We start from the raw sequence: 22,815 nt of genomic DNA on the forward strand, positions 1-22,815 counted from the left end.
AAGATCAACTGGATTGTCGAAAGCCACGACCCTGGAACTTTCTCTCATCTGATAAACCTTACAATCTTTGTCGAAATATTCTCAGTCACAAAAACACCCATCACAAATTGTTTACTTTTCAGTTTTAGTTTAGTCACAACAAACACTTTGATTTTCACTTTCTTGAATAGTTTTATTCGAATTTGAATTAGTTTAATAGTAGAATCTAAGTCTCTGTGGGATCGATATCTGGACTTAAAAGTTCTATAGTACTTGTACGATCACGTATATTTGCGTGTGCGTTTGGGAGGAACAAGTTTTTGGCGCCGTTGTCGGGGACTTAGAAAAAATTACTGTTTTTCTAATTTGACTTTGTTTTTCTATTAAAGTCTTTACTTGTTTTCGTTGGTCTACTTGTGTCACTTCAGGTTTCTCTGGTTTATGCCAAGCACTAGAAGTTCAGGAAAACTGTTAGTTGATCTTGATCCCGAAATCGAAAGAACTTTACACAGACAGAGAAAAATGGCTGTTGAAGCAGCAAGACTTGCTCTTGAAGCGGCAGAAAGGGATAGAAACAAAAACAGGGATGAACAGGGTGCAAGAGAGGCTGTGACGACTCAAGAACAACAGATTCTTTTGTCCAGTTATGCTAGACCTAGTCTGGAAACTATTGCTAAGGCTATCGTCAGGCCTGACATTACTGGAAAATTTGAGCTGAAAGAAGGAATAGTGCGGCTGGTGCAACATACGTGCCAGTATATGGGTAAGTCTAGTGAAGACCCGCATAAACACTTGATGCAATTCGTGGAGTTGAGCGAGAATTTCCAATATAGAGATGTTCCCGATGATTATGTGAAGCTGTCCTTATTTCCGTTCTCATTGATTGGTGAAGCGATGGAATGGTTGACAAATCTGCCTGTGGGTTCTATCATTTCTTGGGAGGTATTATCGAATAAATTCATTGACATGTTTTTCTCACCCAAGAAAACAAAGGAACTGCGAGGGAGAATTGCTAACTTCACTCAGAGAGATTCTGAATCTCTGACACACGCTTGGGAAAGGTATAAGGGCTATCTGCAAGATTGCTCACATCACATGCAGCCAAAGGAGATCATTGGAAACTATTTTATTGAAGGACTTAAGCATGAATCAAGGGTCTTATTGAATGCTACAGCTCAAGGGCAGATCTTAAACAAAACATATGAGGAGATGGAAGCTCTTCTTGAGTTGATGTCCGAAGGGGCTTATGAATACCAAGAGACGAGCCGGGGGTTACCACAGAAAGCTGCTGGGGTTCTTCAAGTGGATGATGTTGCAGCTATGCGGGCTGATACAAGTACTCTTACTAATGTGATGTTAAGGGCGTTTCCTCAAGCACAGCAGATCCAACCAGTTCAACATATTCAACAAGCAGCGTGTGTAAGTTGTGGTTTACCTCATGATTATTCTAATTGCCCATTGAATCCAGAATCCATCTATTATGTGGGGCAGCAGAACCGCGGTGTCGGAAATCGTGGGAACTATTATGAAAACAATTACAATACTCCATTCGGGAAGCAGGACTTCCACAAGCCGAACAATTATCAGCAACCCCAGGCTCAGCCAGCTAGCAATTTGGAAGAGATGATGAAGCAGATTATGCTCAAACACAAGTAACGTAGCAGCAAAATAAAAAAATTCAGAGTGAGATGCAGAAATATATTCATGAGCTTGAGCGTCAAATGGGACAGATGGCTATTATGTAGAATGTCAGACCACAGGGTGTTCTTGCTAGTGATACTGAGAAGAATCCAAAGGAATGCGAGGTAATCACCTTGAGGAATGGCAAAGCACTTGAAGAAGTGCCTCCAAAAAAGAAGAGCATAGCAGAAGCAGAACTTATCCCTGCTAAGCGAGCTGAGCCAAAGCAGATAGTCGCGGAGCAACCCGTAGAGGAAGTGGTTCGACCACCCCTTCCTTTTCCACAGCGACTTCAGAAGCAAAAAGCAGATTCGGCTTGCAAGAAATTTCTTGAACTCTTAAAACAGGTGCACATCAACATTCCTTTGGTGGAGCTTTTGCAAGAAGTTCCAAAATATGCGAAGTATATCAAAGATGTGGTTGAGAACAAAAGGCACTGGACAGAGTTTGAAACTGTTGCACTTACTGAGGAGTGCAGTTCTAGAGTGAGGAGTAAAATTCCTCCAAAGTTGAATGATCTGGGTAACTTCACGATTTCGATTACTATTGGCAACATTGAAGTTGGGATAGCATTGTGTGACTTGGGTGCTAGTATTAATCTGATGCCTACTTCCGTGTTCCGAACGTGGGGCTTGAGTGAGCCTATGCCAACGACTATTACTTTGCAGCTGGCTGATCGATCTCTTGCTTATCCTGATGGTATTATTGAGGATGTTCTTGTGAAGGTAGGCTCGTATATTCTACCGGTTGATTTTGTGATACTTGATTATGAGGCAGATAAGAGTGTTCCTCTCATCATGGGAAGAGGATTCTTGGCTACTGTTGACGCTGTGATCCGAGTTAGAGACGGGAAGATGTCCATGACAGTTGATGGACAAGAGGCGACTTTTGACGTTTTAAAGCTACCAAGCTTCCAGCCCATTATGAGGAGTTGAAGATGATTACCGTGGTGGAGCCCGAGCTCACTAATGCAGATTTAGATCACTTTCTAGCTTCGCGAGATCTTTTGGAGACAGCTTTGTTGTATGGGGAAGACTTGATGATTGATGCAGAAGCTGAGGAGTGTCTTAGCATCCTTGACACTTCATGTGCTTATTTGCGAGTAAACAAACCATTTGAGGAGTTAGACAGACCAGAGTCGTGGAAGAAGCCGAAACCATCTATCGAAGAGGCTCCAGTCCTTGAGTTGAAGCCATTACCTCCTCATCTTCGCTATGCTTTCTTGGGTAGTGGAGACACATTACCAATAATCCTGTCACGCCCCGAAACCCACCCTAGACTTGACCGTCATCCGACGTCATGAACAACATCGGAAGAACCTAAACGACACAATAATAACACTTGAACCAGCCAGGTTCAACATTCGCCTCCAACAGTTTATAAAATAAAGGTAAACAAATCATAAGTATATGGATTAAATCAACGGAAATCTTTATAATTTAAATAATACAACCAAAACATGATAGTGTGCCTGAAAGAGTTAAACAACAACTCTTCTTCTACCCACATTCAAATGTATATTAAGGAGCTTCTAAGAATAAGGAATAATGTCTAACCCATCGGGACGCATCCCGAAAACTAATATAATTAAATGTAATTAAATAAATAGAGTGTCCCACGAATGAATGTGTGGGCTCACCAAATCAGCAGCAACCGCAAGTCCTTCCTAAACGACCGGAGTATCAAGAACCTGCTCTTCACCGTTACCTAACGTACCATCAAAAACAATAATAGTATGCCTGAGTAATTCGTACTCAGTGAGTGCCTCGGGGAAAACAAGTAATACGAAAATAAAGTACAATAATACATAAAGAAATCAGTTCTGAAAATCATGTGAAACCAATGTAAGAACAGTTATTCAGTTTGTGTATCTCAATACGAATTATCAAAACCGATTATAGGGCCTCTTGTCAAGACACAACTTCAAATATGCCTTTCAATTTATCATAATTAACAACAACACTTCCATGAGAAAATAAGAATATCACACATGTCAATACAGGCCCAAGAATCAAGCACATCGAAGGGGTGACCGTAGAGGTTCCCTTGTCACAGCGCACCATACCGGAATATGAAATTCGGCGGTGGCTATCCTTCCTCCCGAATAGCTAGGCATAATCACACCCCAGGTAGTGAACCCGGAAGTGACCACTCTTCCTTTCGAATGGCTAGGCATTATCACACTAGGATCCATAGTGGCTACCCTTCCTCCCGAGTAGCTAGGCCAAACACAACAACAAAGTTCATAGCAAGGAAGACGATTCACAATTTGTCTCAAAGTATGTCATACCATCAATTAGCATTAAAGTTCATTATGCCATATCGTAAAGATAAATCATTTCAATTAATGTCTTGAAAACGTTTACACTTCTTTAACTAAGATTTCAATGTCCTAGTTCAATATGAAAACATCATTACCAACCGTTAGCCTTCAATTATGATCATCTCTTATAGAGGAAAGCAATTATGATTTCATATACATATATAGAGTATGTCACAAACTAAGTTTAATGTGGGCTTGTCCCCTCACACACATTAACCACCGTTTAAACATGAATTAGAGTTCAAGAAACGTGAAAAGATTACTTTTCTTTTTATTCATTAAGGACCTTGAATGAAATTTATACTTCCAACAATAGTTTCAAAAGTGTTTTTCATTCAAAATATGTTTTCAAAAGAGAGACATACCTTAACATGTTAAACAAAGTTTAACAATTCACTTTTCTAATGAAGAACACCCAAACCCTAGCTTGAATCACTTTGGGAGGAATTATGTTGCAAACCCTAGGTTTCGGTCACAAGAATCATGTTAAGAATCATGGGTTTGATGTTAGAATGGATTAGTAATGTTAAGGATGTTTTTACCGTTGATTTGAAGACTTAGAGGAATGATTTTCGTCCTTAGGGTTTGGGAGAATGAAAAAAAAAGGGAACAAAATAAGACCATAACCATTTTGAACCCAGTTTTCTGCCAGAAACGGTGAAAGTACGTCCCGTACTTGTAGCCCGTACTTTGGCTGCCAAAACCTGTGAGGAATGGAAGAAGTACGTCCTAAAAGGACGTCCCGTACTTTCTGGGCGTACTTTGGGCGAAATTTTCAGCTTTTTCTCCCTTCAGTAAAACAGACATAACTTTTCTTGGGCTGGGCGACCTACCGTTGGAAAGCTACTTCCAAGAGCTACAACTTTCATCAAGGAAGTTTTTCCAAATTCTTAACACATTTTCATTAAATTCACCTAGAAGACAGACCTACCAAAACTTAGGCGAATTTAAGAGCCCTTAAGAACTTCACTAGTTGGTTTGACTTCAAAACAGCTACCTTCCACCCGAATTCATCAAGAATGGATTCATATAGATAAAATATCATTTTAACACTAGATTTTTACACATTCACACCTAGTTCAAGTTTACGGGGTGTTACATTATCCCCCCCCCCCCCCCACCCTAAGATCATTCATCCTCGAATGAGAATCGTATGCTAAGAAGGTCACTAATCACCATGAATTTTAACCACACAATCACCTTGCGAACGAATAGCTCGAAACTTAACTCATACCTGAAATAGGGAATAAGTGAGGATATCTCTTCTTCATGTCCTCTTCCGCTTCCCAAGTAGCTTCCTCAGTATTATGATTTCGCTACAACACTTTAACCGACGCCACATCCTTTGTTCTCAACCTTCTAACTTGGCGATCTAAAATCTGAATTGGTTTTTCTTCATAAGCCAAGGATTCATTAATCTCAACCTTTTCATAGTTCAACACATGAGAAGGGTCAGGTTTATACAACCTCAACATCGAAATGTGAAACACCGGATGAACCATGGACATCTCAGCCGGTAATCTCAACTCATAAGCTACATTCCCAACTCTTCTAGTGATCTCATAAGGACCAATGTAATGAGGACTAAGCTTGCCCTTTCTGCCAAAACGCATTACCCCCTTCATAGGTGACACTTTCAAGAAAACCTTATCACCAACAACATATTCTAATTCCCTACGCCTCACGTTCGTATGAGACTTTTGGCTACTCTGAGCGGTCTTCAGTCGCTGCACAATAAGATTTACCTTCTCAATCGCCTCATGAACTAAATCGGGACCCAACAACTCTCCTTATGGTTCAAACCAACCAATTGGAGACCGACAACTCCTCCCATAAAAAACCTCATAAGGGGCCATCTGAATACTCGCTTGATAACTATTGTTGTAAGCGAATTCCACCAGAGGTAGGTGTTTTACCCAACTTCCTCCAAAATCGATTGCACAAGCACACAACATATCCTCCAAAGTTTGAATAGTTCTCTCTGCCTACCCGTCAGTTTGAGGATGAAAGGCAGTGCTCAATTTCACTCTAGTCCCCAAACCTTCTTGAAATGTCTGCCAGAAGTGAGTAGTAAATTGTGTACCTCTGTCAGATATGATGGATGCTGGAACACCGTGAAACCTAACGATCTCCTTCAAATATAACTTGGCATACTCCGTTGCGTCATATGATGTCTTCACAGGGAGAAAATGAGCAGACTTTGTGAGTCTATCCACGATCACCCAAATCAAATCAAATTTGGCCTTTGTGCGGGGTAAACCCACAACGAAATCCATATTGATCACCTCCCACTTCCACTGCAGAATCTCGATATTCTGAGCCAGGCCCCCAGGCCTTTGATGTTCAGCTTTCACCTATTGACAATTTAAACACTTAGCCACAAAGTTAGAAATATCAACCTTCACGCTCTTCCACCAATAGTGTTGTTTCAAATCCTTATACATCTTGGTGGATCCCGGATGAACTGAATACTTGGAACTATGAGCTTCCCTCATTAATTCTTGTCGAAGACCATCAACATCAGGAACACACAATCGTCCTTGCAACCGCAGAACACTATCACTAGTACCAGCAGTAAACGAAGTGTACTCATCCCTTTCCACTCCATCTCTTAGCTTTGCCAAGAGTTCATCATCATATTGCTTGGATTTTATCCTTTCCACCATATCAGACTGTGATGGCGTGATTCCCACTAACTCCTCATCTTCGGTTTCATCGAGTCTGACACCAAGACTAGCAAGTCTTCGAATTTATATTCCCATAGGCATGTCATGTGCACGCAAATACGCCAACGTGCCCATGGACTTCCTACTCAAAGCATCAGCAACCATATTGGCCTTGCCAGGATGATACAAAATATTCAAGTCATAATCTTTTAACAATTCCAACCACCTCCTTTGTCTGAGGTTCAACTCTCGCTGCTTGAAGATATATTGTAGACTCTTGTGATCAGTAAAAACATCGCAATGCTCACCATACAAATAATGACGCCAAATTTTCAAAGCAAAAACCACAGCAGCCAACTCCAAGTCATGAGTCGGGTAATTCTTCTCATGCTTTTTCAACTGTCATGAAGCATAAGCAATCCCCTTGTCATTCTGCATTAACATGCAACCCAAACGAATTCTAGAAGCATCACAATACACCACATATCCGCCAGACCCAAAAGGTAGAGTCAAAATAGGAGCCAAAGTCAATCTTGCCTTAAGCTCTTGGAAACTCTTTTCACAAGCTTCGGACCACTAAAACTTAGCAGTCTTCTGCGTCAACTTAGTCAATGGCGAGGCAATAGATGAAAAACCTTCCACAAACTTTCTGTAGTAATTTGCCAAACCCAAGAAACTACGAATTTCTGTCGCACTAGTGGGTCTAGGCCAATCCTTAACCGCTGAAATTTTCTGAGGGTCTACTTTAATGTTGTCACCAGACACTACATGACCCAAGAAAGCCACCGACTCAAGCCAAAATTCACACTTAGAGAATTTTGCATAAAGCTTATTCTCCTCGAGTGTTGTCAAAGTTATTCTCAAATGATTAGCATGATCCTCACGACTCTTAGAACAAACCAAGATATCATTGATAAACACAAGTACGAAAAGCGATTTTCGGAATATCCTTTTCCTTTACCTTCAATTGGTGATACCCAGACCTCAGGTCAATTTTCGAAAAGAACTTAGCACCATGAAGTTGGTCAAATAGATCATCTATCCTAGGCAAATGATATTTATTCTTAATGGTCACCTTATTAAGCTGACGGTAATCAACACACATTCTAAGGGAACCATCTTTCTTTCTAACAAACAAGACTGGAGCACCCCAGGGTGAGGAACTCGGTCGGATGAAACCTTTATCCAACAAGTCCTTCAACTGATCCTTTAACTCCCTTAGCTCCGCTGGAGCCATATGATAAGGTGGAATAGAGATAGGTTGGGTGTCGGGAATAACATCAATCCCAAAATCAATAACTCTATCAGAAGGGATACCAGGGAGATCCTCGGGAAACACTTTAGGGTAATCACTAACTATGGGAATATATGCAAATTCAGGTACTATGGCTTTTGTATCATTAACAGCAACCAAATGGTAAATACACCCTTAGTAATCATCTTCTGAGCCTTAAGATAAGAAATAAATCTACCCCTTGGCTTAGCAATTTCACCCCCCCCCCCCCCCCCCCCCCACACACAATAACAGGCTCATCGGGAAAGGCCAAGTGAACAAACTTATGGCAACAATCCACATTAGCATAACACGCGGACAACCAGTCCATTCCAATGATTTCATCAAAATTCACGATCTCAAGTTCATACAAATCATCCATGGTCTCATAACCTTTAATCACGACAACACAATTTCTATACACTCTAGAAGCAATAACAGGAACACCCGAAGGCGTATCAATAGCAAAGGGTTCGAACAATAGTTCGGGTTTCAAACCCATATCAAGAGCAAAATAAGGAGTCACGTATGATAAATTTGAACCCGGGTCAATTAATGAGTAAGCATCATGAGAACAGATGCTAAGGATACGTGTAACCACAGTGTCAGAAGCCTCAGCGGCCTCCCAACGAGTCAGCCCATAAAGCCGAGTTGTCCCTCCGCCAAAAGTGTTAGCAACTTCTTTACCTTTACCATTATTACGGGCATTCTCATTATTATTGTTCGCATTACCAGCAAGCGTATTTCTAGCAGATGCAGAAGCAGGCAAATCATTCTTTTGGTTATTCATAGCAGCCATCTCACGTAGCCACTTTCTGCATTCCCTCTTGATGTGGCCTCAAATCCCACAATGATGACAGATACGCTCTTCCCACCCTAGCGGATGACTACTTCCCTGCGAAAACTTACTATTATTATTATTTTTCTGGCCTTGCCTACCAGAAGGCACACTAGCATGGGAATAAGCGCCAAACTGAGCAGGTGCAGAATACCCTTTACTCTGTCCTCCCTTATAATTATTACCAATGAAACCACCCGCCGAATGGGCCTTCTTGTTTTGATCTCGATCCACCCGCTCCTCATTTTTCCAACTCTCTTATTGCTCAGCAAACCCAACCAAAGATGGGAAAGTACAAGTAGGAGACATAGCAACAGCAGCACATGCAGACTTGATACGTGGTACCAAGCCTTTCAAAAAATGAGTCAACTTATGCTTTTTAGTCGTAATCATGTATAAAACATACTTTGACAGACGGGTGAACTCCAAACTATACTCATGAACTGACTTGTTACCCTACTCTAGCTTTTCAAACTTCGTAGCCATAGCAATTCTTTCCTCATCTGACAAGAACCTTTCCATGCACGCCTCTTCAAATATCAGCCCACGTCGGAGATAAAGAAGCGTCACCCCTCTGAGATTCCCACATCTCAAACCATACATGAGCAACATCCTTCAACTGATACGAAGCGAGCCTCACAGCTTTGGAGTCCTGGGCATCCATTACCCTCAATGCCTTGAAGGTCTCATCTAAAAAGTGTTGGGGGTCATCTACCTCTCGTGACCTAAAGAACTCAGGTGACTTTAAGTCTAGGAATTACTTAAGTCTGCCTCCACCATGAGGTCCCACACCACCATGCTGCTGTTGAGCCGCAACCAATGCAGTCAGCATTTGAATAGCACTTTGCATAGTACCAATCTCAGGCACAGCCGCAACAGGAACAGCAGGAGCAGGCGTGGCTGGGGGTGCTGCTTGATTTCCAGCATTATTTCCATTAACAGCATTCGCGCCCCTAAGATTTCGGTTAGCTCTCGCGGGTTGTGTTCGGTTATCATTTTTGGATCGCATCAGAGCCATTTCTGCAGGGCACGAATTAACGATCGAATTAGAATGATCCTAAGAGGACTTGAAGCTCTACAGCACAATCTAGAATCAAGAAGAATAGGAAACACCTATAAATGTCCTGGGAGTTTCTCAGTCATGCAGGCGATCAGGCTGCACAAGGAAAACTCCACTAGACACAGCTCCACAGACACCGACAATAATCCTAGGACATATTTAAACCTAGGCTCTGATACCAAGCTTGTCACGCCCTGAAACCCACCCTAGACGTGACCGCCATTCGACGTCATGAACAACATCGGAAGAACCTAAACGACACAATAATAACACTTGAACACGCCAGGTTCAACATCCGCCGCCAACAGTTCATAAAATAGAGGTAAACAAATCATAAGTATATGGATTAAATCAGCGGAAGTCTTTATAATTTAAATAATTCAACCAAAATATGATAGTGTGCCCGAAAGAGTTAAACAACAACTCTTCTTCTACCCACATTCGAATGTATACTGAGGAGCTTCTAAGAATAAGGAATAATGTCTAACCCATCGGGACGCAACCCGAAAACTAATATAATTAAATGGAATTAAATAAATAGAGTGTCCCACGAATGAATGTGTGGGCTCACCAAATCAGCAGCAACCGCAAGTCCTTCCTAAACACCTGGAGTATCAAGAACCTGCTCTTCACCGCTACCTAACATACCATCAAAAACAATAATGGTATGCCTGAGTAATTCGTACTCAGTGAGTGCCTCAGGGACAACAAGTAATATGAAAATAAAGTACAATAATACATAAAGAAATCAGTTCTGAAAATCATGTGAAACCAATGTAAGAACAGTTATTCAGTTTGTGTATCTCAATACGAATTATCAAAACCGATTATAGGGCCTCTTGTCAAGACACAACTTCAAATATGCCTTTCCATTTATCATAATTAACAACAACACTTCCATGAGAAAATAAGAATATCACACATGCCAATACAGGCCCAAGAATCAAGCACATCGAAGGGGTGACCGTAGAGGTTCCCTTGTCACAGCGCACCATACCGGAATATGAAATTCGGCGGTGGCTATCCTTCCTCCCGAATAGCTAGGCATAATCACACCCCAGGTAGTGAACCCGGAAGTGACCACTCTTCCTTTCGAATGGCTAGGCATTATCACACTAGGATCCATAGTGGCTACCCTTCCTCCCGAGTAGCTAGGCCAAACACAACAACAAAGTTCATAGCAAGGAAGACGATTCACAATTTGTCTCAAAGTATGTCATACCATCAATTAGCATTAAAGTTCATTATGCCATATCGTAAAGATAAATCATTTCAATTAATGTCTTGAAAACGTTTACACTTCTTTAACTAAGATTTCAATGTCCTAGTTCAATATGAAAACATCATTACCAACCGTTAGCCTTCAATTATGATCATCTCTTATAGAGGAAAGCAATTATGATTTCATATACATATATAGAGTATGTCACAAACTAAGTTTAATGTGGGCTTGTCCCCTCACACACATTAACCACCGTTTAAACATGAATTAGAGTTCAAGAAACGTGAAAAGATTACTTTTCTTTTTATTCATTAAGGACCTTGAATGAAATTTATACTTCCAACAATAGTTTCAAAAAGTGTTTTTCATTCAAAATATGTTTTCAAAAGAGAGACATACCTTAACATGTTAAACAAAGTTTAACAATTCACTTTTCTAATGAAGAACACCCAAACCCTAGCTTGAATCACATTGGGAGGAATTATGTTGCAAACCCTAGGTTTTGGTCACAAGAATCATGTTAAGAATCATGGGTTTGATGTTAGAATGGATTAGTAATGTTAAGGATGCTCTTACCGTTGATTTGTAAGACTTGGAGGAATGATTTTCGTCCTTAGGGTTTGGGAGAATGAAAAGAAAATGGGAATGAAATAAGACCATACCCATTTTAAACCCAATTTTCTGCCAGAAACGGTGAAAGTACGTCCCATACTTGTAGCCCGTACTTTGGCTGCCAAAACCATGAGGAACGGAAGACGTACGTCCTAAAAGGACATCCCGTACTTTAAAGGACGTCTCGTACTTTCTGGGCGTACTTTAGGTGACATTTCCAGCTTTTTCTACCTTTAGTAAAATGGATATAACTGTTTGTACATAACTTTCGTTGGGCTGGGCGACCTACCGTTGGAAAGATACTTCCAAGATGTACAACTTTCATCAAGGAGGTTTTTCCAAATTCTTAACAAATTTTCATTAAATTCACCCAGAATATAGACCTACCAAAACTTAGGCGAATTTAAGAGCCCTTAAGAACTTCACTAGTTGGTTTGACTTCAAAACAACTACCTTCCACCCGAATTCATCAAGAATGGATTCATATAGATAAAATATCATCTTAACACTAAATTTTTACACATATACACCTAGTTCAAGTTTACGGGGTGTTACAAATCCTCTCTGCTTATTTGACTGATGTGCAGGTTGAACGTGTATTACGAGTGCTAAGAGATCGAATTGGAGCCCTTGGGTGGTCGATAGCTAATATTTGAGGTACTAGTAGTTCGTTTTACATGCAAAAAATATTATTAGAGGTAGACAGCAAGCCTAGTATTGAGTGCTAGAGACGACTGAACCCGATCATGAAGGAGGTCGTGCAGAAAGAGGTAATCAAGTGGCTTGACAGCTGCATAATTTATCCCATCTCTGACAGCAAATGGGTAAGTCCTATATAATGTGTCCCGAAGAACGGGGGCGTGACCATGGTAGAGAACGAGAAAAATGAATTGGTGCCTCAACGAACTGTTACTGGTTGGAGGATATGTATTGACTATCGCAAGTTGAAAAACGCCACCAGAAAAGATCACTTCCTTTTGACCTTTATGGATCAGATGCTCGATAGATAGGCTGGACACGATTATTATTGCCTTCTGGATGGCTATTCGGGCAATAACCAGATCATGATTGCACATAAGGATCAAGATAAAACCACATTCACATTTCCATATGACACGTTTGCATTCCGGAGGATGCCTTTCGGTTTGTGCAATGCTCCAGGTACTTTCCAGCGATGTATGATGGCTATTTTAACCGATATGGAGGAAAACTATGTGGAGGTATTTATGGATAACTTCTCTATTTTTGGGGACTCATTTGATGATTGCTTGAACCATCTTGATGTCGCGTTCTCGTTGTGAAGAAACGAACATGATACTTAACTAGAAAAAAAGTCATTTCATGGTTCGAGAGGGCATTTTTCTTGGGCACAAGATATTGAGCAAGGGAATAGAAGTTTGCAAGGCGAAAATTGAAGGGATTGAGAAATTGCCACCACCTGTTTCAGTTTGGAGAGTGCGCAGTTTTCTCGGGCATATAGGCTTCTATCGACGGTTCATCAAAGATTTCTCTAAAGTTGCTAATCTGATGTGCAAGCTTATTATCATAACACCCGATTGGTCTCTCCCATTTATTTTGATGTGTGATGCAAGTGACTTTGCTGTTGGAGCCGTCCTTGGACAGAAGAGGGACAAGCTATTTCATCCGACATACTATGCCAGCAAGACTCTTGATGTAGCCCAGACAAATTATACTGTCACAGAGAAGGAGTTATTGGTGAATGTCTATGCCTTTGACAAGTTCCGATCATACCTTGTGGGCATAAAGTTAATCGTTTATACTGATCACACTGCAATTCGATACTTGTTTGCGAAGAAGGCTGCAAAGCGGAGGCTTATTCGTTGGGTGTTGCTGCTGCAAGAGTTTGACATTGAAATTCTTGACCGGAAGGGCACAGAAAATCAAGTAGCAGAACACTTATCGAGATTGGAAGATCGGGAACATGTAGATGAAGCAGTGGTGATTAAGGAGACTTTTCGTGATGAACAACTTTTTTTCTCTTCAGTCAGCTGAGGTTCCATGGTATGCAGACATGGTGAACTTTACAGTGAGTGAGATTTACACCCTGGTCCTAATCACGAGAAGAAAAAGTGAATTTTGCATGATAGCCGTTTCTATGTATGGGATAAGCCCTATCTCTACAGGGTTGGCACGGATCAGTTGATTAGAAGGTGTATTCTAGAAGAAGAGGTCCCCGCGATTCTTGAGAAGTGTCACTCATCACCCTATGGTGGACATCACCCTGGTGACAAAACAGCCTACGAAGGTACTTCAGTCCGGGTTCTATTGGCCCACTTTGTTCAAAGATACTCATGAATTTGTGAGAGCCTGCGATAGCTGCCAGAGAACCGAAAATATCTCCGAGCGTCATGAAATGCCCTCGAAGGGCATATTAGAGATTGAACTATTTGACGTGTGGGGTATCGACTTCATGGGTCCCTTTATACTGTCCAAGGGGAATAAGTACATATTGGTTGTTGTAGACTATGTCTGAAAGTGGGTGGAAGCCATTGTACTTTGTGGCAAGATTTCTGAAGAAGAACATTTTTACAAGGTTTGGAACCCCTCGAGCCATCATCAGGGATTAAGGTACGCACTTTTGCAACTGGCTCTTTGATAAATTGTTACTCAAGTATGGGGTGAAACACAAGGTTGCGACTGTTTATCCTCAGTCGAGAGGTCAAGTGGAGGTATCGAATCGAGAAATTAAGAGAATTTTAGAGAAGACTGTGAGCGTGAGTAGGAAATATTGGTCGCTGAAGCTCGATGATGCTCTGTGGGCATACAGAACAGCCTACAAAACTCCTATTGGCACATCTCCTTATACGCTCGTCTTTGGTAAGGCATGTCATCTACCGGTTGAGCCCGAGCATAGAGTGTATTGGGCGATAAACAAGATGAATTTAGACATGGTTCAAGCTGGAGAAAAGAGACTGTTGCAGTTACACGAGTTGTATGAATTTCGCTATCATGTTTATGAGAACGTGAAAATGTACAAGAAGTGAACTAAAAGATTGCACGATAAGCGCATCCAACCTCGTGAGTTTGAGCCTGGGAAATTCGCGCTGCTGTATAATTCCTGTCTGAAAATATTTGGTAGAAAGTTGAAGAGTAAGTGGTTTGGGTCATTCGAGGTAGTTCGTGTGACCGCACATGGAGCGGTCGAGCTAAAGAAGCCTAACTCGGATGAAACATTCTTGGTGAACGGGCAGAGAGTGAAGCATTACTACAGGGAGGCCACTGAACATGCAAGGACCTCCATTGATCTAGAAGAGGCTTAAGTAAAGCCTACGTCATACCGCTATGTTAAATCAAGCTCTCTCGGGAGGCCACCCGTGTTTGTAAAAGTAGCATAAAGAAAAAGAACAAAAACATGAAAAAATGAGAAAAATACAAAAAGCATTGTGCCACGACCTTAACTAAGGCACTGGTTGGGAGGAAACCTAACGTTTTCACAAGTTATATGTCACTCTTGTTCATGTTGCAGAACTAGGGAAAGAGGAGGACCACAAAATTCGCGAAAAAAGTCAAAAAATCGGCCTAGTTTTTTCGTAGGCGTTGGCCCGCGACGCAGGCTCAATGGCTGAACAAAATTTTGACTGAAACCTGTTTTGGTGTGTTGGACTCGCGATGCTGGCTCAACGCCTGCACAAATTTTTGACTGAAACCTGATTTTGCGAGTTGCAACAACGACGCGGGTGTAACGCCTGCACAAATTATTTTACTGAAATGGAATTTTTTGCGTTGGACCCGCGACGTGGGGCCAACACGGATGGGGGCCCAGTGTAAAAAATGCTTTAAGTTTTAAAAAAACCCCGCGGCCCTTCACTTCCATTCTCAAACGTTTTCTCCCAAATCTCTCAAAAACTCAAAAAAACCCTCTCCTAATTCCTTTCCTTCACAATCAAAGGTCAAAACCTTTTATCCATCCCTCATTAATTCAACAAGGTGAGTAATTTCTCATTCATTACATGAATTCCCATCCCTTGTCTCTTCCCTTTATTTTTGAATTGTGAAAAGTTCTAAAGCTACGGTTGATGGGTTTGGGCGATTTTGGGTGGGGTTTGGTATTGTTGTGCTTGTGTGAGGTGTTTATGACTAGAACATGATTCCCATTGCACACGGGAGGCTTTCACAACCCACCATTGTTGTCAAAACTAAGGGAAGATTCTATACCCGCAAGGTATTCGATGAAAGTCCTAAATCGAGTTTTTTATGAAAATTGTGAAGTCTTGAGTAGCAATGGAACATTAAACACACATAGGAGCCCTTGTGCATCACCTTTCACCATAAATCGAAATCAAGATGGAGAATTCAGAATTTGTGATTTTCCAACTTGAATCCTACAACATAAACTTGCTTATTTTTTTTATTTTTTTTTTATAATTTTTTCCCCTTTTTTGGTTGTTTGCTTTGTAGTATAGCAGTAGTTAGCTTCTTTTATTTTAATTTTTGTAATATATTTTGAAGTAAGTGTGGGGTCGGTTCAACCCCAATGGTGAGCAAACGATGTAATAACCATGCTTAGGGCCTAGAGAAGTGAAAGAAGCACACACTCTAGAGTTGAGTACATGATATAGGATTAAGTATGGGGTCGTTCGACGACCTCCTTTGGTTTTTGAATTGTACTTAGCGCGAGGTGTGATGTTGTTTTGCAAGCGAGATGGTTAACACAAAGAACAAAGGGAAGTTTTCCGCTACATCCTCCCAAGGCACAAAACGGGGGAGAGCGAACCCCCCAAAGCTAAAAAGACAATAAAATCACTATCGGGGGTAAGCAACCAACCATCCCTATCCCTCGAGCTCCACCTTCAAGGCTCAAGCCAGATGTCCGCATATCCGAGACGGATTGGTATGACACATTTAACCCCGTAGTGGGGTACATCCATGACCTTGCCATCAATGGCACCCTATTGCAGCGCCGCTTCAGGACTGTGTACAATCGGCTTGTAGACATGAGGTAGGTATCCATCTTCGAGACACCGGGGCCAGTTAACATCGATCTAGTCCTCGATTTCTACGCCAATGTCACATTCAATCGACATAACACATGAGAGCCGACTACCTATTAAAGTGAAGGGGATATACCCATCTCTCCATCCCTTTTGTGTATGCACTTGAGAGTCACGGATTATCCTATCCAGCCACTATTGGACTTCATCCACCGGCCTGATTATAAGGCCATTCGAGAAACCTTGTATGGTGTTGATTCCAAAGCCTCATGGGCCGGTTATGCGGGAAAATATCGGAAGCACAAATACATGAAGATGAGTAATTTCAATCAGGAGGCGCGGGTGTGGTTGCGTTTATTAAACTGCCAAATCTGGCCATTGGAGGACTATTTTGAGGTGCAAAAGGAGCGGGTATGCATTGTATACTTCCTTATGATGGGGAAGCCCGTTAACATAGGCTATTTGATGATAGAAAAGATGAAGAAGGTCCGACAACACACCCCGCCGAGGTTGAATTTCGGTAGTACTTTCATGTCTTACTTGATGAGCTTGAATGATAGATTAGCACAGCCGCATGATAGAGTATTACCCACCTCCGGAGGATGCTCTTGACATTTCAAATATCCGAGCACCTGAGTTGAGCAAAAAGCAGCAGCTCACCCCCACAGAGGAGAGGGCCGCCCAATCCACAGTGCTAGCCCAACTTTACAAAGGGATGGTGATGGTCGCTGAGCACTTCGACGTAGATCTGTCCAGTCTATTTGTTGCGGTCCCGCACACCCCGTACTCCCAAGCTCTTGTGGGTGAAGAGGCCACGTTAGCTGCCGATGAGGATATGAACTCGGCAGACTTGATTGAGGCCGATAGAGTAGCTGGTGAGGAGGTAGAGACCCAGATAGGAGGAAGATGAAAAAGCCGAGCCGGTTGACGGCGAGGCTGATGATGAAGATTACATTGAGGAGGATGAGTAGGCCCTATGGGGGCCCAGGGAGTATCTCTCGCGTTACTTTTGTTTTTATCTTTTCATATGCATTGAGGGCATTGTATGAAAGTAAGTGTGGGGTGGGAGTACGTCTCGAGATAGAGGATGCTTATGCCTTAGGATTTTTTTAGGATTTAACTTTAGTTTATTCTTCCTTTTTAGTTAGGATTACTTGAAAAAAAATTGTCTTGTTAGATTAGGCCCTCGGTAGTGGCATAAGGCATCCGTTAGGAGTTTTTTTTTTGGTTTCTTTTTCTTAGTCATAGAAAGGGCTTTTCCGGATGACGGGTGGATGACAACCTGCTGGAAAAATTAGTCCTTAGGTTGGGAACATTCAAATGCTAAGTGCGCGGGTTAGGCGACATATTGGCACATAAGCGATTCATGATTTTAAATTTGAAAGCATGCCTTAAAATTGCATCACTTTTCTCGAAGCACCTGAAAATTAGTTTTGTTTGACTCATGCATGACCCACTTGACATTGTTGATGTATTGGTGTTTGATTCGAGGGACAATCGGATCCCTCTTGCTTTGATTGTGTGCCATGTGTTTGTAAGGTTTAGCTATTGTATCCATGCTTGGTATTGACATCTAGAACTTGTCCCGTGTGTTCGTGAAGCGAAATGGAGTTTGAGTGAACCTAGGAAGTCATAGAGGCATTTCTTTGACTAGTCACTAAAAAGCCTAAATTGTTCATCCGACCAATGTGTAAATATGACCCTAGTTAGCCCTTTTGAGCCTTTAGCCTTTTCTTTGATAGCAGTCGATTAGCCCATACCTTTTCGTTCTACTTAGCTTGACTTGTTGATCCAAAATACTCCATGAGCACTTTAATGATTGAAATATGTAATAGGAGTTGGGATGTGAATAAAAAGGGGGATTGGTTGTTGATTGAAATCTAGGAAGTCTATGGGAGCACCAAATAAAAAGAACAAATTCACTTGTTAGTTGGGGATTGCTTAAAAAAAATTAGATGTGAGCATTTAGAAAAGAAAAGAGAGAGAGAGAGAGAGAGAGAGAAGAAAGTTTCCCTTCTAACTTGTGTGATAATAAATAATGGTGCTTAAAGAAAAAGGGTGAATTGAGAGAAGTTGAATGTTGGTTGGTGGTTGTTTTTTTGGCTAGTGAAGGAATTGTGCGAAACTTATAAGTGTAGATGTATTAAAGTGCTCAGGGAGGTTAGCCACTATTACCCAAATATTTCCTACCCGTCCCTTAGCCTACATTACAACCCTCTAAGTCCTACTTGATTCTAGGTTCATCATACTTAAATTAGTAGAGTGGTTACACTACGGGCAAGCCTTTGGTATGTCTTATTGAGCATGTGATATTCTTTGTGAGAGTGAGAAGATTTGTAGATTCTACATCCATTAATTTAAAAATATATGTGATTCATGTGAGATATGGACAACTCTCTTTCGGTGAGGGCACATAGTTGGCAATAGAGTGGTGAAGTGTTGATCTCTTGAAAAACTTGCTTAACATGTTTAAAGTGGTGTCGATTTAGTCAAGTGTCCTAAAAGTGAAGTTGTTTTGAGATAGTGGTTGCATGTACTAAAATATGAGAGTTTTTGATCTTTGGCATGACTTTCGAAAATGCTGGCTCATTGTGTGGTTTTGAAAGTTTTTTTGTGAATTTGTCGTATTAGCCGAAACCCGTTGCAGACCTATTTGAATGGCATGATTGTGAATATGGTAGGTTGGTATAGGTAAGTGTTTGCTCGAGGGTGAGCAAAGTCTAAGTGAGGGATGGTGATATTTGGCACAAATATCGATATTTAGCGTCATCTTACCTCTTATCCTGAGTACTTTAATCGCGTTTTCTATGATGAAATCATTGTATTCAAGCTTATGTTGGTATATTTTGTGTAGTTAGGTACAATAAGGACAAATGATTGGAAATCGAGCAGTTTTGGTTGATTATGAGGTGATCTTCTGTGCACGAGTAAACGAAAGGAGCTCGCGACACTTAGAAGAATTTCTGGAAAAAACTGAAGGAATTGGGTGTTAGACCCGCGTCGCTGGTCCAACGGGCAGGGGATGTTCAGGCGCCAAACCCGCGTCGCGGGTAAGAGACGGGAAAATCAGCTGCAGACCAAGCGAAATTGAAAATCACTGAACACACCCGCGTTGCACATGCGATGCGGGTGCAACGCATACGAGCTGCCAGTTTCTCCTATTTTGATTAGGATTGGGTCAAATTATGTTAGTTTTAACTCGTAGACTATAAATATATGTTTGGCTTAATACCCAGATGGACCCTTAAACTTGGCATGTTTTGTAAGATAGGCATATAAACTTATAAGGTGACCAGATAGACACTTAAACTTACTCAAAGTGTATTTTTCAAGTTTTTCAGTTGTTTTGAAAACAAAAACTATATTTTTCAAACACTCACAATTTTCATGGCCAAACAAGCCCTAAATATATCACAAAATATTTTTTTTAAAATGCAAAAATAAGGCAAACGCATATACATGAGACTATAAATGTGCACTTAAACCAATAAATACTCGCTAATCGCAATTTTGCAGCTTTCAATTAACTCGGATTTTTTTTTACACTTGAATAATTAAAAAACAATAACTTTAACCAATAAAAATCCTTAAAAAAAGAAATTTCAAATTAAGAAATTTCTTTTTTTTAAGGATTTTCTTCTCGGCTTTACAGTTTTCTTAATTTGAAATTTCTTTTACACTTGAAATACTGAACTTAGAAATTTCTTAATTTGAAATTTCTTTTTTTAAGGATTTTTATTGGTTAAAGTTATTGTTTTTTAATTATTCAAGTGTAAAAAAAAAATTCGAGTTAATTGAAAATTGCAAATTGCGATTAGCGAGTATTTATTGGTTTAAGTGCACATTTATAGTCTCATGTATATGCGTTTGCCTTATTTTTGCATTTTAAAAAAAATATTTTGTGATATATTTAGGGCTTGTTTGGCCATGAAAATTGTGAGTGTTTGAAAAATATAGTTTTTGTTTTCAAAACAACTAAAAAACTTGAAAAATACACTTTGAGTAAGTTTAAGTGTCTATCTGGTCACCTTATAAGTTTATATGCCTATCTTACAAAACATGCCAAGTTTAAGGGTCCATCTAGGTATTAAGCCTATATGTTTTATTTGTTATTAATGACGTGCGGGGATTATTCCAAGACTTGTAAGCCGTCATCTTACTTTCTCTCTCTAGATTTTATTTTATTTTCTTCTTTTCAACCCTAGTTTCTTCATGAATTCTTGTTCTTCGTCGAGAATCATGAGTAGCTAAACTTCATAATTCTGGGATTTTGGCGAAAGACATAATAGTTGGTTTGACGACAATTTCTATCGATTAAATTGTCGTATTTTAGGTTGCTTATTTATTCTTGTGCTTAATTGTTTGATTATCTGGCCAATAGTTAGACACTATCTGTGGTGCGTGAATTGGACTTGAGAAAGGGAATTCATGTACGTAATAAGAATAAATAGAGTTTGTTTGATATTATCGTTTCGCTACTGAGGATAGAGATATACCCTTTAGCCCTACTTAGTTGAATACGGAGAATTAAATGCGTTCTTGTTACCTCTGATGACCCTAGAGATATAGGCATTATAGTAACATCTACAGGCTTGTGAGTAGTTCGAGAGAATATCATAAACTTATAATTAACCCTTCAACTAGTAACCCAGGAAATAAGATACATAGAATTGTCAGAAGATCAACTGGATTGTCGAAATCCATGACCCTGGAACTTTCTCTCATCTGATAAACCTTACAATCTTTGTCGAAATATTCTCAGTCACAAAAATACCCATCACAAATTGTTTACTTTTTAGTTTTAGTTTAGTCACAACAAACACTTTGATTTTCACTTTCTTGAATAGTTTTATTCGAATTTGAATTAGTTTAACAGTAGAATCTAAGTCTCTGTGGGATCGATATCTGGACTTAGAAGTTCTATATTACTTATAAAACCACGTATACTTGCGTGTGCGTTTGGGAGCAACATTTTACACCATTAGTCATGTAAATAGTGTAAAAATTGGGTGGACCATCCACTTTTGGACCGCTTTATTATGTTCAGCCATATACTGAAAGTTAATGAAAAATGGCTAATGCGATATTTTTACCCTTATTTCTTCAAACTTCAGAAATTTCTCAAGCAGTTTTGAATTGCCGCAATTCAACTCCAATTTTTTTTTCATGGAGTTTTCAAACTAGCTCCAAGAATGCACAATTCAACTCTAGAAATTTCTCATGAAGTTTTAAATCGTCACTGTTTAACATCCAGCTTTCTTTTCATGGAGTTTTCAAACTTCAAGGATTTTTCGTGATATTTTGAACTTTCCACAGTTAAAACTCCAGTATTTTATCATGGAGCTAAGACTGTCACAATTCCATTCAAGATGGAATTTCAGTAATATTTTCATGAAGTTTGAACCGTGACAATTCAAAACTTCAGGAAAAAGAGGCTAAACGTTGAATAGTTTTGAAACACTAGCTAAACTTTAATTTTTTTTGTTAAAGCTTGATTAGCGATCCAAAATATGGCGATTTGCCCATTCTTTGCTGTAAATAGATTATATACTCTATCCTCGAAGTTATCATATCATATTTGCTAACTATAAATAATTACCCGTTAGAAAAAAAAAAAGCTATAAGTAATTACAAGAATATATAAAATATTTTTTTTTAGCTATAAGTAATTACCTGTTATCACAGGTAGATTAACATGATGATGATGTAGAAAAAAATTATGAAGTTTCATATAATTCTTTGCTTATTTGTGCAGAGCTTGTATAGTTATGCTTGGGCTTAATTTTTTTGTGTTGTGTTCGGTTGGCTGCGTACTGTAATAGAGGGTTGAGTTATGGTGCCCTCGGCTTTGTAATTCCGTTTTCTTGATATAAAATTAAGCCATCATACGACGATAAATTTAAAAATATATACTAATCACCTTTCCTAATAAATATTAGGGATATTTTCCATAATATACAGTCTAACATTCTAACATAAAATATTACACCCACGTAGTCATATTTTTTTGTTTACCCCCGGATAGTCAATTTTCATTCGCAACAATATTTATACGCACAATATACAACATTATATGACATTATACACTTACTGTAGATATGTATCAACCTTGTATAAAAGTGCATAATAGTGTATAAGAGATTTTTATACACGCTTCTACACTGTTATACAATATTATACAAAGGTTTCGTCTCTATGAACTTTAACCAC

General features: G+C 39.9%; 1 protein-coding gene across 1 annotated transcript; it reads left to right on the forward strand.

Annotated features, from left to right (window-relative positions):
• Positions 1-501: 501 nt before the first annotated feature.
• On the forward strand, positions 502-2,594 carry LOC132612789 (uncharacterized). Its single transcript, XM_060326879.1, has 4 exons — positions 502-717; positions 838-1,631; positions 1,733-2,358; positions 2,437-2,594. The coding sequence occupies exons 1-4, from the start codon at positions 502-504 to the stop codon at positions 2,592-2,594; spliced, it is 1,794 nt and encodes a 597-aa protein (XP_060182862.1).
• Positions 2,595-22,815: the final 20,221 nt, after the last annotated feature.

The sequence above is a fragment of the Lycium barbarum genome, chromosome 10 (assembly GCF_019175385.1).
Source record: "Lycium barbarum isolate Lr01 chromosome 10, ASM1917538v2, whole genome shotgun sequence".
In the NCBI taxonomy this organism is placed as follows: domain Eukaryota; kingdom Viridiplantae; phylum Streptophyta; class Magnoliopsida; order Solanales; family Solanaceae; genus Lycium; species Lycium barbarum.

What these genes read in the sequence shown, in the direction of transcription:
- LOC132612789 (XM_060326879.1), top strand. Translation starts at nt 502, where the DNA reads ATGGCTGTTGAAGCAGCAAGACTTGCTCTTGAAGCGGCAGAAAGGGAT. An exon ending in AAGAAGGAATAGTGCGGCTG is followed by an intron (nt 718 to 837) that starts GTGCAACATACG and finishes GATTATGTGAAG; the next exon opens with CTGTCCTTATTTCCGTTCTC. An exon ending in CAGATTATGCTCAAACACAA is followed by an intron (nt 1,632 to 1,732) that starts GTAACGTAGCAG and finishes GTAGAATGTCAG; the next exon opens with ACCACAGGGTGTTCTTGCTA.